Genomic DNA, 18,462 nt, shown 5'->3' with positions numbered 1-18,462 from the left:
TTTTCCTACCATTTTCCTTGTTTCCAGTGGGTGCATAGAAAGGCAGTCTCTTTCACACACTTAATCTTGCTGCCTCCACCCTAACTGCAGAGGGCACACCACTCTGTTCCCTTGACTTCAACAAAGATGTCCTTTCCCTGCGGTTTCAAGGATAGATACAGTACTAAGGGCAGCCCCTGGCGGTGACTTTGCTTGCACTAGTGTGTCTTGGAAAAGGCCGTGATACTGGAAAAGATTGAAAGCAAAGAGGGAAGGGGACAGCAGAATATGAGATGGTTAGATAGCATCACCAACTCAATGGTCATGAATTTGAGCAAACTCTGGGAGATAGTGAAGGGCAGAGGAGCCTGGGATGCTACAGTCCTTGGGGTTGTAAAGAGTCAGACAGGACTTAGCGACTGAACTACAAACTGTGTCTTTGGAGATAACTCTGGTCTTGTCAAACTAGAGGGCTGTTTGGGGCTCTTTCTGGACTTAGGTTTCTAACTTGAAGGGAATTTAACACCACTCACCTTTGTAGATGAGAAGTCTGGAAAACTATTTACACATGCCCTCCAGATACAGAGGAGAAATATCGAACAGATTGTCAACATCCTCATCCAGGGAAAGAGCAGTTTCTCAAAATGCCGTCTGTAACAGGTGTAGCACAAACTAGTTTTCATGTTAACTTACTTTTGAATGACATTTTACAACCTGTATGTTCAAAAAAAGTTCAGCAGCGTTGTAAACCCCTTAGGAAACAGAGGCTCTATTTAAAATTAGAATTGTCATTTGCTTCACTTGTAATTGTCAATATCTTTGTTAACCTAAATAGCAAATCTGAACCCAGAAAAGGTCATCTAAAACAGGTGCAGATATTAAGTTGTTTTAAGGATAACTTACTTCAGATACACTATATCTGGAAAATATTTTGCTGGCTACAAAGAGGTGGTTTTTTTTTAGATGTGTTTCAACATTTAGTTCACTTTTATTCCTTTGACAAATTTATTGAGCACCACTGTATGCCAGATAAGATCTTAAATAGTGGATATATAAAGATAAGCCTTGTGTGCATAGGGTGTACTTTCTAAGAACTGACGTGCCTACATCTGGGAAGAAGGGGTTTTACAAATGGGTGAACAGAGGTGAGGAAATTTAAGTAACTTGTCCAAGGTGGCAGCTAGTAAATTTCAAACCTGGAATTTTATCCAAAATTCTTTTTCAATTCATTAATTTTTTTTTCCCCTCGACAAATTAGTAAAATGAAGACTTCATCTGGATCAGGAGACTTTTTCTTCTTCACCTCATTTCACACGTCCTTAGATGAGCCCTGCAGAGCCAAGGAGCTGCTGATTTCCCGGATTTTCCAGTCACGGGTGCAGCTCTGTTGCCCAGCAAATCAATCTTGACCACAGTCTCCCAGCCTAAATCAAAATCCTCTGTGGTTCTCTGTAATCCACAATGCTGCCCTCCACATTCTGGCTTCTTGTCCCACTTACCACCTAGTCAAGTGTTTAAAGTGTTTAAATATAAATGCCAATTTAGGTTTACTTTAAATTAAGTTCCACAAGCAAAGACTTACAGGACTTGTGTAGAATGACTGCACGAGGATTGAATGGCTGTATCAGCATGATTTGTAAGTAAAAAGAAGAAGAAATGGAGGCCACATTTTGGATTCAAAACTACTGAAATCCCCTTGAGAGTGCTAGGAAAAGGTGGTCTCAGATACCTTTGTCTCAAGACAGGAGAATGGACATTGAAGATTCTGCTTCAGAAACTTAAAAATGAAGGGCTTCATTGAATTAGACCACAAATCTTTCTTTAGAAACTACTCTTTAGGAGTTCTTGCCTTTGTGATTTTTGCCTCCATCTGTCATTATTCTCTAACTACACTACTGTCAACTAGCATGACCAGCTCTTCTGGTTGTGTGCTGTGTCAAAATATTAGCCGTTAAAGGAAGCTTGCTTATGTCCAGAGGCACAGGAGTTTCCTTAAAGCAAACATCTTTTATATGAAGGAAGTCTGTGGGTAGAGAGGAATGCTTTTAGTCTAAGACGTGCCTTTTTCTTTTAATGAGCCTGCTTACATCAACCCTCAGCTTTCTCCCAGCTTCTGACACTTCTGCAGGTGTATGGCATGTCTGAGGACATGGTATGATGAGGAAGCCCCCACCTCTTGCTTCTCCCCATTGCCATGAGGAAACTTGGATAAGAATGTTAGCAGGAACTCTTTCTTCAGTTCTAGAAAACGGACTCTCTAGGTTGACAATAAAGAGTGCCTTCTGTGTGTGTATGTGTGCATATTTATTTGTATCCAACTCTCTGCGACCCCATGGACTGTAGCCCAGCAGGGTCCTCTGTCCATGGGGTTTCCCAGGCAACAATATTGGAGTCAATTGCCATTTCCTCCTCTGACCCAGGGATCGAACCTGCATCTCCTGCATTGCAGGCGGATTCTTTATAGCTGAACCACTGGGGAAGCCTGTCTTCTCTGTAAGACTATTACAAAATTCTCCATCATTTTTTTTTTTTTTTCAGTTAAGAAGGATAAGGTAGCACTTAATTGGATACCAAAGATTGTATTTAATTTGGCTTTGTTTGCCCTTTTCCATCTTTGCCTTGTTTCACTGGTGCCCCTTAAGTTTGTGCTCAGTGGGTGAGTCGGTATGGGGAAGAGCCAAGTCTGCCTTCCTTCCTAAGGTTGGGGATGTAAATTGGCCCACTGGGAGGCAAGCAGGACTTTTTTTTCTGCCTGGTCTTTTTATGTTGACCAAAATTCCCAGTGTGATTGGAAGCCTTCTTTTGAACTAAGGCGTTGATTTGTCAAAGCTATTATTAAACCAGGTATTTGGGACAAGCGTTCAAGCTATTACTTTATTAGTTTATTATCTCCTCTTCTAATTCTGTTAGCAAGGGGCAGAACTCTGAGGTTTTAGGACTCAGAAGCTGAAACACTTCTAAACTGAGTAGAGTTTGGCCATGTTTACCAGCTTGTGGAAACTGACCAATGGTAGCATCAGAAATGATTTTTAGGGAAAACCTAGGTGGAATGTTGTATAGTTCTGAGTTTCCCTGTGTGAAAATTTTCAGTTCTCTCTCAGTTCTTCTGATTTCCCCAAGGTCAAAATCCCAAATTGGTGTCAGGATTACCCATAATGCTTCTCTAACACTGGCTAATCTCTTTTTCTTTGGCAAAGCATAGAGATGCAAGAGCAGGTAGGTAGTTTTTTTTTTTTAACATTGTGTTAATTACACTATTATTGCATATTGTTATGGATGCATTATTTATATTTCTGTGGTTACCTGCCATTAATTGCCAGTGATAACTGTAGTGAAAAGTTGTCTTTTGAGAGATAATATGTGTCTTTTTAAGAAAAATGTTGCTTGAATCATAGTTCAAGCTGCAGAGGGAGGGATGTGGCAGCAATTACATGGGTGGCATGAGAAGCCTGGTGCTTGAGAACCACTGGGAGAGGGAAATGATTGAGAAATGCCATTGCCGAATGCCTCCTCCAGGGAGACGAGCTGCAGGCAGGCACACGAGGCATGGTGATGGCTTCCAGATGTAGAGTTGGAGGCTGTATTGGAAGCAGGCTAGGACAGGCGAGGAAAGTACCCTTATGTGGCTTATAACATGGAGGACATCCAAGTTGCCTCTTCTCTCCAAAGTGGCGGTGTGGCAAAGCCCAGTTTTTCCTAAACTGATATTCTTCTTGCCGGAGAAGCTGTCTATTACTATACGCTTTCCTGTTTTAGGACTGATTCTCAATCTTAGTTGGTTGTGGGTTGCTTTTGTCACCATGGCCTGATAAAAATGCTCTTCTGAAAAACATCTGTTTGGAAAGAATTCAGACTTTACAGCCCCCACAACATCATATTTTTTGTCAATTAACACGATTTATTCTTCTTTCCTCTTTCATCTTCCTCCATTTTTACAACAGCTGAGTCAGCAGACACTCTCTCGCTTTACTTTCACATTTCTGCCTATGAATTCTCCAAGTGGAGCTGCATTAGGAATATTCTATTAGTTAACATGATGATAGTGTTAACAGCCTGCCTGAGATTTTGTGAGCGCTCCGGTGGAGCTCATATTCCCTTTGAATGGGCACAGGAACACTGCCGCTCCAACTCCCGAATTGGAAATCAGGTTCATTTCCCACATGCGGTAGTTCAGGGATAACCCAGCCAGAGAGAAACCATCTTCGTTAATCAGTGCATTCACTCCAAGGGCAGCTAGGCAATTCTTTCCTGAGAAATCTGTCGATTGTCAGGCTCTGACCCAGAACATTTCTGAGCGTAAGTTCACATTATAACTTTATGATTTTCCTCCCTCCTGCTTTCTTTCTAACAGCCTCGCTTTTCTGTTTCATTTCCCCATCCTGACCATCGGAGTTGAAAGAGCCCCTTTTTATGGAGTGGATGCTAAAGTGCTCTGTTAGGCAATATATTTATTACCTGGAGTGAAATGGCTTTTCACAGCCAGGCAACCTTCCTAAACTCCTTGCTGCCTCTACATTTAAGAAAATCACTCCTTGCATTGCGCTGAACAATGGCTCTGTGTCAACCAGTAAAGGAAGAGAGAGACAGAGAGTGTGTGTGTGTGTGTGTGTGTTTGTGTGTGTGTGTGTGTGTGTGTGTGTGTGTGTGTGTGTCTGTTGGGGCAGGGAACCTTAATACAGCTAATGAGCACATTTCCGGTTTTCATTTTCTTCAGATGTTGAGTGGCTTTCATATGTCTGCTGCATGCAACTCTGTTCACTCAGTTTGACATTACTAACCTTGGGTTGCCTCTGATGGAGGACATGTGTGTTCACTGTATCGAAGCTTCATTTGTATTTATGCCTGAGATCCAATCTGGAATAGCTTTAGGAATGGATTGGGGAAGAAGAAATAGGGAAGAGTGTGTGTGTGTGTGTGTGTGTGTGTGTGACACACACACACTACCATCTCCAGACACTTCTAAAAGAGATGCCAGGCTGTTAGGTGGCCGCCTCCAAGAGGTACTCTGCTGAATGAGCTTTAGCGGGAAGATTCCCTTGTGTGACATGTCACTCTGGTGGGTCTGGTTGTGTCCCTTGCCACCAGCGAACCTGTCAGATATAGTGAGGTGGGTTTGCAGCCAGCTCCATTCCACTTGCAGACCATTTATTTTACTTTCCCTCTCTTTTTCCCTCTGAGTTAAGATTTGGAAGTTGCATGTACTAGGGATGGGCAGGAAGATGGCCCAGCACAGCTCTGTGGTTCCTCAGTGGTCATTTTTGGATGTTTGTTTTCATGTTGTTGTTCAGTCACCAAGTTGTGTCCAACTCTTCGCAACCCCATGGACTGTAGGACGCCGGGCTTCCCTATCCCTTACCATCTCCCACAGTTTGCCCAAGTTCATGTGCAGCTTCTTTTCATATATATTCACAATTTGAGAATGAATAAAAAATATATGTTTGATTCAGGAAGACCCCCTAATCTCTGGTTCTGCAGAACAACTTTGTTAGATGAGATTCCACATTTTGTGAATGCTCCCTCTTTTCCCTGGAGATGGCACATTTGTGCCATTGTCAGTCACCGCAGAGCTTGGTGACCACTGGCTGGAGATGTGACAACCACAGTGCCGAAGCAAGGGGTTAGTCAGCATGGGTTGATAAATCTCAAAGCTGTTTTTTCTCTCCAACTATGATAAAACACCCAGTGGAGGACAGCTTTTTTGTCCTTCTTAGTGGAAAGGTTTTCTTCTCAACAGGCAAAAGCAGTATTTCAACTCTTGTAAAATAGTTGGAAAATGCCATCTATGTCCTGAGACTATTGTGGCTTTATTTGTGTTCTTCATTATTTGTATGGTTATGTTCAAACTGGAAACTCTTTACTATAATTAAGCATTACTTTTATTTATATTGGAAAGTATGTAAATTATTTGCCTTCTGGCATTCCCTGCAGTACCCTTGGAAGAGTTACACTGTCTCTTGCTTGCATAAAATTAAAGATCAGTAAGACAACATCCCTTGCTTTGGAGGTGGGATGAGATGCAGTTCCTCTGAGCTTAAGAGGAGATTTTCTGAAGGCTTTTATGGCTTGCAAGAAAATAAACAAGCAGATACAATACAGTATCATGTTAGTTGCTCAGTTGAATTTGACTCTTTGTAATCCTGTGGATTGTAGCCTGCCACGCTCCTCTGTCCATGGAATTCTCCAGTTAAGAATACTGGAATGGGTAGCTACCAGGGAATCTTCCCGACGCAGGATTCAAACCTGGGTCTCCTGCACTGCAGGCAGATTCTTCACCACCTGAGCCACCAAGGAAACAAGCAGATAACATTCTCTATTGTTGTTTAGTTGCTCAGTCGTGTCCCACTCTTTGTGACCCCGTGGACTGTAGCCCACCAGGCTCTTTTTTCAGTGGGATTTCCCAGGCAAGAATACTGGAGTGGGTTGCTATTTCCTTCTCCAGGGTCTCTTCCTAACTCAGGGATCCAACTTCCATCTCCAGCATTGCAGGCAAATTCTTTACTGCTGAGACACTAGGGAAACCCCAGCATCCTCTCTACTATAGCTTTTCTGAGGAATGGCTCCAGAACCTGTAGAGGTGACACTGTAGGACTGTGGACTTATTAGACTTGACTTTAGAGATTGTCTTTCTAAGACAAATCACATGCCCACCAAATACTGGAGAGAACCATAAAATGGTATGTGTTTGAACTGGGGATGAGGGAAATAGGGATCTGGAGGAAGGTAAGTCAATACTTCACAGTTTTCAAAGATAAGATGATATCATTGACTGGTGCCACCAGTTTTTTCCCACTAATGTAAGATATTGTCTTTTTTTTTTTTTTTTGGTCCCAATAGCACCCTCATCCATTGCTTTGGTCCAGGCTAAAGAAGTTACAAGATACAGCGTCGCTCTGGCTTGGCTGGAACCAGATCGGCCCAATGGGGTGATCTTGGAGTATGAAGTCAAGTATTATGAGAAGGTATTAACTTGAATGAACAAGATTCTTCTCCTTTCTCCCTACTACCCTCCTCCTTTTCACCCTCCTTCCCTCTTCCTTCCTTCCTTCCTCTCTTTTTCTCTATAGCTTTTGGCCAGTTACAAATTCTGGAATACTAGTAAATCTCAAAGCCAAATGTATTGGCTTTCCAGTCAAGTCCAATTGTGAATTTTATGCATTAAGTTGCTAGTCTTAAAAAATAGAAAAAATACATTATGTTCTAATATAACTGTATTTTTTCTTTCTAGTCATGAAAGTCAAGATAGCTAACAAGGTCTAATCTATAAACCTTCTATCAGGGAGAGTGACTCATAAAAGTTGAAATAATGATCTGTTTAAGTAGATTACTGCTATTCAGAATCAAGGTGTGGATTTTGATGACTTTTAATAGAAAATCAGGGAAAGAAAATTACATTCTGCAGCCTCTTAAAGTTATAGAAAGACATTATTTTTACAAATAACTCATCTCTTAAAGGATAGAATTCTGAAGAGAGCTATCTGCATTCAAGGTTGTCGAGAAAATGAACAATTGTCTTCTCTTTCCTTTTTAAAGATAATCACTTATTGGCTTCCTTAATAAAAGCAGGAAAAGGACAGGGTTTTTTTTTCCACCACTGAAACCAGATTATAACATTTTTGACATTTTCTAGATGGAAAATAGAAAAGAGAAAAGGGACCTTCTTACAGCTGTTATTTCTGTTAAATTGCAGGGTGTGGAGTGAGTAAAGCCACCAACCATCATCTAATGTTCTTTTCAAAAAAAAAAAGATACGGGTAAAGATCTGGATATGGTCAATGTCAATAGCGATCATACCTGACCTTCACATTTCTTTCAACATCTAAGTTACAATAGTACTTGTAATGTTGAACCGAATATAGTGTTTAGAGTTCATCAATCTCCATTTACTTTCAGCCTCTGAGTGGACTGACTCAGCTGCTTTAATATTGTGTCTGGAGTAAGTGGAGGATTTATTTTGCCACCTTCCTTCATCTTATCCTCTTGTAATGTAGGATCAGAATGAACGAAGCTATCGAATCGTCAGGACGGCCGCCAGGAACACAGATATCAAAGGCCTGAACCCTCTGACTTCCTATGTTTTCCATGTCCGAGCCAGGACAGCAGCTGGCTATGGAGATTTCAGCGAGCCTCTGGAAGTCACAACCAACACAGGTAATGAGTTCTGAGATTCTAAAATAGGATTTGCCCATCCTATTCTGTTGAACTCTAAGAGACTGTACAAAATTTTTGGTTAGGCAAACATTTTGTTTCAGAAGCTCTTAGTTAAAATTAGATAGCAAATATCTGTAACGTAGAACACCTCTTGGTATTTAGAAAAGACCATTTTTCATACTAGTATGTGATCTGTTTTTTCACATGATTGAGAAATATCTTTTTTTTCTCTTGTGCTAAACCTTCTATAAACTGTGAAATACAGGATTGCCAAACTGACTAATTGACACTTGCATAACTATCTTACATTAAGCTGGGGAGTTTTCTCCCTGGGAAGATTAGAGAAGGCACCAAGTTTTTTTTTTCCCTCTCCTGTTTATTTCTAGGAATCTGTTCAAAACAAGTCAGATCATTTATTATTATTATTATTTTTTTAAGGCCCTCTAGACAACTACATCAATCTTTCAACATTGTGAGTTGTACCAACTGGATGATTGAATCAAAATGTTAATAGAGGGCATATACCTATGAATAAGCAATTTACATAAGATAACTCCCCTTCATAATTAACAAACCAAAACTGAGCCTAGTAGATAAGAAGCTGCTGGGACAGAATTCTCTACACCAGTTCTAGAAAATGATTTTATTCACAAATTATTAATTAAAATAAGAATAAAAAAGAGAAAATTCAGAATGAAATCTGAAGAGGTTTGACATCCTTTGAGATTATCCTAGAAGGCTTCAAGGAGGAAGTGGCTTTTGAGATGGGCAATAATAGGCAGGTTTTTTACTAGTTGGTGTGTGTGTAGGGGGAGAGAGGGTCATTTTAAAATACTTGTCCTTTTGGAAATTTCCAACTGTCTTTCTCACTAAGGAATTCATCAGATCCTTGAGTTAGAGTTTAGGCTGAGAGTAGAAAGGAAAAGAAGAAAAGGGAATGAGTGGAAATATTTACCATAGGTTTTCATAAGAGTTTTCTGGTTGAAGTTTTTCATACAATTATAAAAAGAGTATTTTTGTCTCATTAAGGATGTCTTAGAAAGAAAATGCTGTTGCCTGAATACTTCATGAAGAGCAGAGTAGGCCATGAGCCTTTCAAATGGTTTCAGAGACTCGAAACTTATGACACTCAGAAGTTCTAACTCTTGGGACCTCACCCAAGGTGATGCTTGTGTAACTGTCTTTGCCAGTGCCTTCCAGAATCATCGGAGATGGGGCCAACTCCACTGTCCTGCTGGTCTCCGTCTCGGGCAGCGTGGTGCTGGTGGTTATTCTCATCGCCGCTTTTGTCATCAGCAGGAGGTAAGCACTAAAGCCACTCACCGCCCCCACCCCCTTCCCAGTTTTTCTGAGGGAGCCTTTTGTCTCCTCCACACAAAGCTGAGGCTTTTGATTAGCATCATAAACACTACATTTGCATCGCCAACTTGCTCGCTTCTCTTTGCTTTGATCTCCCTACACCCCTGCTGGAGCTGTGGGCTGGACCCTGGTGGCAGCCCTCACTGCATAGAGTCCTAGAAAGACCCAGCTAATTCCAGGGAACCAAGCTGAAAGCAGGCCAGTGGGAGCTTTCTAGATTCTCTAGGCTGTAAAGGTGTTATATTTATACCTCTCTTAAGCCTGGACTGATGGCCAAAGGCCAAAATAAAACATAGAAAAACTTGGACCTCAACTTTGAGTTCTGCCATCTGTCACCTGTGTTACTTCACCTCTCTGAGGCTTTGTTTCCTTTTTGTGAAATAGGGATAATAAAATACCTGTCTCTAAGAGCTATTGACAGGAGAGTTTTGATAGGCAAAAATAGATAATCCAGCACACAAGTACTGGTTTAGCAAGATACTGGTTCATGATAACAGTAACCAAAGCAAGAAAGCAGGTACTATGCTCCATCTTCCCTTCGGGAAAGCCAGCGACTTTTCCAGAGAGTACCCTTTGAACACTTTGTGAGTGTGACATTGTTCTTGGAAAAGGATCTAAAACAGCAATCACTTATTCTATGAGAGTTTGCAGTCTAACTTGGTACTTGAAGAACAATCTAGAAAAGAGAACAGGAACGAGTTTGACAGCATATTGTTTTTTGACCGTTTTTCTTATCTTGTCGTCTCCACCTACTTTTGACACTGCCTGGAGCCTCCAGAAGAATGGGAGGGGCTTGGGGGGGCAGCTGCCCGTCTTCAGTTGTGTCCACATGTAGACCTTCTTTGTCTCACGCATGGGTATCTTCCCCTTCTCCAACCTTCACCCTCCCTATGCCATCAACTGTTTTATAAGGTGGGGCTTTTAAGAAGAAATGTAGACCCCAGGATGTCAAAATGATCATCTTAATTATAAATCATTTCATGTTACAGAAAGGGAAACTGATGCTCAGAAAACTGCAGTCCTTGTCCAGAATCACCCTGTTGCTTTAGCAGCAGATCTGTTACTGGACCAGCACAGCCATGCTTGGCCTCAGGCCACTGTCTGTTGGCACTGTCTCTTTCTGCCTCTTTGGTCAGCCAGCTCATTGATATCAGAACACTGCCTCTGGCTATTTCCACTGGCCTGGGCCAGCCACCGTGATTTTCTCACACTTTGTGGTACATTAGAATTAGGACGATGACCATACATCTTCGTTTGCCTGGGTGGTTTGAGTTGTCATGCGTATTTATTAATATCATGTATCTATTCTCACTCTCCAGAATGTCCTGGAATATAGAGCTCAATCATCATCACTCTCATAGTATAGAAAAGCTCCTTATTGAGTGTGGGCACCTGCATTTGTCATTATGTTTGTTCCTTCTGATGCAAAGTCTGTTGGAGGACAGCACTGAATTTTGTCTTGAGGAAGTTAAATCTGCCACATTCAGTCCTATTGCCATCATACACTACACACATACAGACATACATCTAGACATGCCCACTGCCCTCTATACAATAGTACACCTTAGACTTTGGAAGCTTTACCTTGGCCTGATCAGAATCTAAATTCCCAGAGTTCTTTCCTGCCCATGCTTTTGGTTTTGTAAGTCAATCAAGATGGACCTCTTTCTTGTCCATTGCCATATGACTTTGTACATGCCGGGCTCATAAACACATGAAAACTACATACCTTAATCTATATCCGTCTTACAGCAGGGCCGATAGAGCAGGATGAGGAGCATGTAGAAAGTACATTGGCATTTGCTTCCGGTATTATATATTTCTGCGTTTGAAATTTTTACAGTGTATATAAAAATTTCTGTCATTGGAAAATAAAGATGTTGAGTGGGTTGCCATTCCCTTCTCCGGGGAATCTTCCTGACCCAGGGATTGAATCTGGGTCTCCAGCATTGCAGGCAGATTCTTTACTGTTTAAGTCACCAGGGAAACCCTTTTACTTTCATTACATATTTCTATATTTGAAGTTTTTACATTGTATATAAACTACTGGCATCATTGGAAAATAAAGACATTTAAAAGTCTAAAGGAGGAATAAAATCGTTCATTACTGCCACCTCAAAAAAATACTTAACTGAAATTCAGCACCCCAGAATGCTCAGAACCACTTGAGATAACACTTGTTTATAGAAAGTAGGAAGGAAACGACAGAGGATGAGATGGTTGGATAGCATCACCGAATCAATGGACATGAGTTTGAGCAAATTCCAGGAGATGGTGAAGGACAGAGAAGCCTGGCATGCTGCAGTCCATGGGGTGGCAAAGAGTCAGACACGACTGAGCAACTGAACAACAGGTCTCATCTTGAGTCTTAACCAAGATTTTGGTTGGGAGAATTCTCTAGTTGTCAGCTAGATTTCCTTTAGCATGACTTTCTTTGTTTGTTTTTTGCATTTTAAGTTGCCCTAAATACAGCAGTCAGACAGGAGTAATTAGAAATAGTTCACCTCATTATAAGTGTGGTTTTTTTCACCATGTTCTTCTTTGACAAAAAAAGAAAAAGGAAAAGCAGATGAAAATGTAATTCAGGAAGACAAGTTTATTAAAATCTCTAGCTATAGAAAATAGCATCACAAGCTTGATGACTTAATTTCCTTTCTGCTTTTATTGAACACTTTATTATTTAAGGCAGGATTGATCGAATTTCCAGTTATGAGTCCCCACCTTAGAGAATTGAGCCTGTCAAGTTACCCAGCCATGATTCCTGTACCTTCTTCCCCATTAAAAAAAAATAAGTCACTTCCCAAGGCTGATAAACACTGCTTGGTGATTGGTCCTCAATGGATCACTTTTTAGAAAATGAAATGTCAACCCTTTGGCCTCCTATTGATTCTTCTTTAGTGTCAGACATAAAGCTGTCAAGGAAAGGCTGCCTGGAGCCAGGTAGCTGACAGGCTTTGCAGTGGCCGGTGCACACTCAGCTGATTCTTCTCTGCATGCAGGCTGTGTGCTCTGTCATCACGATCGTAGATGTTTGAATGGAATAAAATCAGGTGAGGAGAAGGGAGACAGGTATAGTGTAGGCCAAAATCTGGTCCATGCTTTTAGTGAGAGTACAAATGAAAGATGGTAAATGGTATGCCTAAAACCCATGCTGCAGTCAGCCATCTGGAAAAGGAACAGATAAAACACCCTTGTCTGGAGGAGGATGGGGCTGCTTCTTGCCTCCTACAGACGCTAAGTGAAAGTGTCAGTTGATCTGACACTTTGTGATCCCATGGACTATAGCTTGCCAGAATACTCTGTTCATGGAATTCTCCAGGCAAGAGCACTGGAGTGGGTAGCCATTCCCTTCTCCAGGGGATCTTCCCGACCCAGGGATCGAACCTGGGTCTCCTACATTGCGGACAGATTCTTTACCATCTGAGCCACCAGGGACGCCCTGGATGGTTGATAGCAATTTGGATGCAAGAGATGTTGCTGCTGATAAGGTGACTCCCGATACCCTCATGTCTCCTGTGATGACAGGGGAGGTATTTTTTAAAAAGATGTAAATGAGCAGAGACCCACACAGTGACAAAAATTTCAGTCCTTATGATTATCTCAAAGAAAAATGCTAGTTTGTTATTTAAAAAAAAAAAATGTCCTCAGTCTCATAGCCAGTGTCTTGCTAGTTTTTTTTTTCCTATATGATAACAATTGTTTTTTATTTCACTGTATTTACTTTATACTGAAAAGCCTGAGCTTTAGGCAAATCAGAATTAATCTCTAATTTCTCCAATGAGAGGATCCACTTTTTCCTTTTGACCAACTTGGAAATGTAAACATTTGGGGATCTCAGTGAAAGCATCAGACTTCAAAGTTTATAAATTTTATTTATTTAAATTGCTATACGGAATACACTGACTTAGACATATTATATGTTTTTACCATCCACATTATGTTGAGGAAATTAACTTACATTTTTTATAAGCATCTTTGATCAGTGTCTTCCTGTGTCACTTATCATATAAGTTATAATTTAAGGATTCTGTCAGCTTTTCAGAGCATGTAATTATATCTACCATCTGGGGTTGTTAAAGGTGCAGCATTTCTTATATTTATGTGATGTTGTCCCTAGAAATCTTCTCCTAGACCGCATATGTACATTCCATTGGCCACATGGCACCATTTCTTTATACTCCTGTAGGTGTACATTTGTGATTGCCACAGTGTAACTGCTTTATTGCTTTTAAAACTGATTTTTGACTGTTGGCAATGATAGGGTCATAACCTCAGGACTACTGATCCTAGTGACTGTGTTAAATTCCTCTGACAACTCCCCCCACCCAGGCCCTTCTGTGTTAATGACTTCATCAGCTTACCTCCGGAAGCGTCCTGAATAGTATTAATTCAGGTTGCTTTAGGCTAGTGTGTCTTCCCAAATAGTATTTTATTGTTTAGTATATATGAGAAACACTTTTAAGAAAGGACTGGAAGGCAAGACGAGCCCTTCTTTTCTAAAGGACAGTTTGATGATCAGAGATAAGTATTGCCTGATAATCAGCCATAGGTGGGTTTTATATTGATCTGATCATTGCTAGTGCTGCTGGGTTTCTAGTTATGTTAGGGTTATAAAGTACCCCTCTTACCTGAATTAAAGAAAAAATAGTGAATTGATTTTTTTTTTTTTTGGTTGCCCTGGGTCTTCGCTGCTGTGCACAGACTTTCTCGAGTTACCGAGTGGGGGCCACTCTCGAGTTGCGGTGCTCGGGCGTCTCCTCGCGCTGGTGTCTCTTGCTGTAGCACATGGGCTCTCGGCTCGGGGGCTTCAGTAGTTGCTGGATGTGGGCTCCGTAGCTGTGCCGCACAGGCTTAATTGCTCCCAGACATGTGAGATCTTCCTGGACCAGGGACGGAACCTGGGTCCCCAGCATTGGCAGGCGGATTCTTATCCTATGTACCACCAGGGAAATTCAGTAGTGAATTGATGTTTAAAAAAAAAAAAAATGAAATGGATGTGACACAATTTGTAAAGGAGGGACACAGATGTCTCAGGGTAGGAAATTGCTGGCATCTTGTATATTAAGAATTTGAGGCCAAGAGAAGAGGTTAAACAGTTAACTACAGAAGGTCACATAGCTAGTTAGTTAGTTGCTTGATCAGAACAGGAGTCCATCTCTCCTGACTTGCAATATTGGGTCTAGATAGATTATGCTAATGTCTTCTGAACTGGAAAATGGACCTACATCAAATGCTAACGTTGACAGTTGTGGTGAACCAGAGCTTCAGGAGTCTCCTCCATGATGTGATGTTGGCATTTGTGTTCTGTGATTTAATGTGCTTCTAATGCATGCTATTAAGAAGTCAGACTTTGCAAGTTGGTGTTGTCTTCTGAAGGTTACAGTTTTCCACTTTGGAGCTGAAACTCTTTTCATAATGCTAAAACAGTTACCATTCAGTCTCTTATCTATCTCTCCTGGTGTCCTAATTGGAATATTATGATCACATAAGAATGAACACACTTAAATGTTAGCCTAAATTGGCTCTGATGAAGTCATGTAAATTTCTACAATTAGAGGGCAGATGGTACTGCGGGAACAACTTGTGTGCAATCGTACGGTTCACTTCCACCCATTTCAAAATGTTGCTTGTGAAGAGCATTTAGCCGTCATTTGGTGCAGGAACAGTGACAGCTTAAGGAAGGGGAAAAAGAAGGATGACTTCGATGAATCTTCGTGGGTGATGCCATTAAACGCTGGAAAGGGTCCTCCTGGAGCAATGCTAGTTATTACATTGCTTTATCTTCTTTAATTTGCACTTTAGCTGAATAAATTACTTACCTTTTGCTAATTAGTTTTGGAACAGTGAACCCCATCAATCAAATCTGTCGACTTGATCAAGGAAGTCAGTATTTTCATAAAAGTGGGGTGTATACTGGGCCCTGCCACACTTCCCTCCACTATTTTGTTGGTTTTATCAGATAGTCAAGGTGCCAGGAGCAAAGTATTGGTTGGGGGTGCAGCACCAGGGACCCCTGTTGTTCCTGGACATTGTCTGTTAATATCCCAATTCCGGTGGGCTTATTCACAACTTTCAAAGTTTCACCTGCAGGCAAGTCCCTTTAACTTAGTTGAAAGGTTGAATATTTCCTTCTGGAGCATTTACTCACAAACCACTCCCCTCTTTCCCAATTTTTTGTTTTTTTTTTTTGTTTTTTTAATCAGCTTGCCCACATCTCAATAATTAGAAAATCTTCCACAAAGGTTCCCTTCTGTCATTCAGGTGATCTGCCTCAGATGTCAATTTCGCACCCTTTTAGATGGCGTGGTTTCCTGCCGGCTGGCTGACTCAGTGATAAGCTCCAGTGGGCTTTCTTTCTCTGGACAATAACGGACACATTGTCCTACCCTGAACCAAAGGAGAAAGGGTCATCAGGTGACAAAGGGAGAGCAGGACTCAGGCTTTTTAGTTTTCAAGGTATTATTAAGTAGCTAATAGGCTACAATTAGCCTTTGAACAGTAATCCTTGTGTTTCTTTGCCAGCATTCCTTGTACTCCACTAGAGACTTTTCCAAGTAACACTCCAAGTAAAGTTTCTTTAAAAATACACCTTCTCTTCTAATTTACTTCCTCCTTCTATGTTTAGAAGTATGAGGAAGGGATGGGCAGGTGAACCTTATAATGAATGATTCTTGCCATTTTGCGTTTCCTCTGGCTTTGCACAGATTTCATGAATGTGTTGATGGAAATCAGCACTTCTAGGCTTCTTGAGACTGTTCTTTCTTCTGGTATCTATCAGGGTTTTTGAGGAACTCACTGACAGTTTAAAGTTGGGACAAAAGCTTCCTTGCACAAGGCTTTTTTTTTTTTTCTTTTTCTTTAAAGGAAAGAAATTCAGATCAGTATTCTTGATCTAAAGTGGTTTAAAAGATATACTTGTAATTTTAGATAATGCTTTTAGGAGCTCTGATAAGATACAATCTCTCGGGCTGGCAGGGCCCTATCACACCCTTGGGACCTAGCCACGCGTTTCCTTGACATAAAATGTTGTTTTCATAGTCCCTGACCTAACACGCTTGTATTTCCCTTAAAAGGAGAGGAAAGGGGGGAGGCTTGGAGGGAACTATATCTTTCATACAAGCGTCTGATTTCAGGTTATTTAAACCTGTTTAGCTTCTTTGATGAAGCAGTGGCTTTTGAGAGCAAGTGAAATCCAATTTAAGTGGATTTACTGATATAAAATGTGCTATTACTTATAATTAACTCTCGCCAGATATCATCATGTAACTTCATCTCCACTATGAGAGGCAGTGAGCTGGATGTGGCAGACACACTCCTATATTTGTTGGAGAATCATGGGTGAATGATGTGCCCCTCTGCCTCCGTCGTTTTCGTCTGTACAGTGGGACTGAGCGTGTGTCTGTCTGCCAGACTGCTTTCATAGGATTGTTGAGAAGATGTGATGAAATAACAGATGTGAAGGTTCTTTTAAAGGTTAAATGCAAAGTGAAAATGCAAGCTGTTATTTAAGACTGAACGGCTTGCCTTCGAAGTGAACTCCAGTAACTGAGGTCTGTGTTTACTAAGCTGGTCCCTGCTTTGCAAACAGTTAGGGGAAGAGATAATATGGGTAATGAGAGCAGTTTGAAAAGTTAAATGCAATGTAAAAAGGCAAGGTATTATTATTTGCAAGGGAATTATACACACGGAGAAACATCTGTAGGCTCCGAGGGTCTGATTGCAGAGCTGGTTCCTGCATTGCTGACAATTTAGAGAGGAATGTGGGTAAGGAGCTGGGATACGTGACTGTGACTGGGCTGCTCTCTGGTCTGTGTGGCCCCCTTTCTTCCATGAGCATCTCGCCCTTCGCAGCTTGTTCAAAGTGCAGGGTTTCAGGTTATCGGATTCAGACAGGACCACACTGCTTCGACCCTCCGTGGCCATCAGGGAATCCTGTCACCACAGAGCTTCCATTTCCACATATGTAAGAGTTGACTGACCTCATCTTTAAAGCGCTAAGAAAATTACAAGATGATTATAAACTACAATGTAAACTTGACATTTTTGGCTGAAACATAAATGCACATATTTTATTCACTAATGTGGTCTCATTTCCCAAATTAGAGAGCTCTAATATCAACTGAGTTGATTTTCCAGTTTATTTAATATATATACCTGTAGTCACGGGGCTTCCCAGGTGGCGCTAGTGGTAAAGGACCCACTTGCCAATGCAGGAGGCCTAAGAGATGTGGGTTCAATCCCAGAGTCGAGAAGATCCCCTGGAGGAGAGCATGGCATCCCATTCCAGTCCTCTTGCCTGGAAAATCCCATGGACAGAGGAGCCTGACGGGCTACAGTCCATAGGGTTGCAAAGAGTTGGACACGACGAAAACAACTTAGCATGCACATGCCTGCACACGTGGACACATACATGTACATGTGCACATGTATAATGTATCAAGATTACTGATTAAAGATTTGTATATACTCAAGGTTTCTTTTTCCCAAGACTTTTTATAACCAAGTCAGATATCACTCCTATGGGACCTTGAGAGTAGAATGCCAACTGTAGGACCATACACTATTTTTTAGAAAAAAGAATTAGCTGCAAATGGAAACTTATTTTTACTCTTGCAGTATTTTCTACAAACTCTTAAGGAATATAATCTAGTATGAAGCAAATATTTACCTTTTAAATTGTCATTAATAATTTAGAAATTTGTATGCAGCAATTGAAGCCAATAACCACAAAACTATTGTTTTAAGGATATCATGTAACACGATAATGAGGTTTTTTCTTTTTCTTTTTTTTTTGTGGTAGTGGTTACTGTGGTGAAAGCAACAGGGCTTACTGTTACTTATCACATACTGACCATTATTGCCTTGTGCAGAATTTTTTTAACTTTTTATTTTGTTTTGTAGTATAGCCAATTAACAATGTTGGGACAGCTTCAGGCGGGCAGCAGAGGGACTCAGCCATATATATGTTTCATTCTC

At 41.0% G+C, this 18,462-nt stretch overlaps 1 protein-coding gene across 3 annotated transcripts in view; it reads left to right on the top strand.

Annotated features, from left to right (window-relative positions):
• The window catches only part of EPHA4 (EPH receptor A4), a 156,408-nt gene that overhangs the window by 113,543 nt on the left and 24,403 nt on the right, over positions 1-18,462 (top strand). For all 3 annotated transcript variants that reach the window (XM_020910759.2, XM_070458698.1, XM_020910760.2), the window contains 3 exons: positions 6,814-6,938; positions 7,968-8,127; positions 9,318-9,429. In XM_020910759.2, the coding sequence (XP_020766418.1) occupies positions 6,814-6,938; positions 7,968-8,127; positions 9,318-9,429 (397 nt within the window). The remainder of the gene's footprint in view (positions 1-6,813; positions 6,939-7,967; positions 8,128-9,317; positions 9,430-18,462) is intronic.

The sequence above is a fragment of the Odocoileus virginianus genome, chromosome 30 (assembly GCF_023699985.2).
Source record: "Odocoileus virginianus isolate 20LAN1187 ecotype Illinois chromosome 30, Ovbor_1.2, whole genome shotgun sequence".
Classification (NCBI taxonomy): domain Eukaryota; kingdom Metazoa; phylum Chordata; class Mammalia; order Artiodactyla; family Cervidae; genus Odocoileus; species Odocoileus virginianus.
The sequence above is the reverse complement of the archived record's forward strand: the minus strand, read 5'-3'. Positions and strand labels throughout refer to the sequence as shown.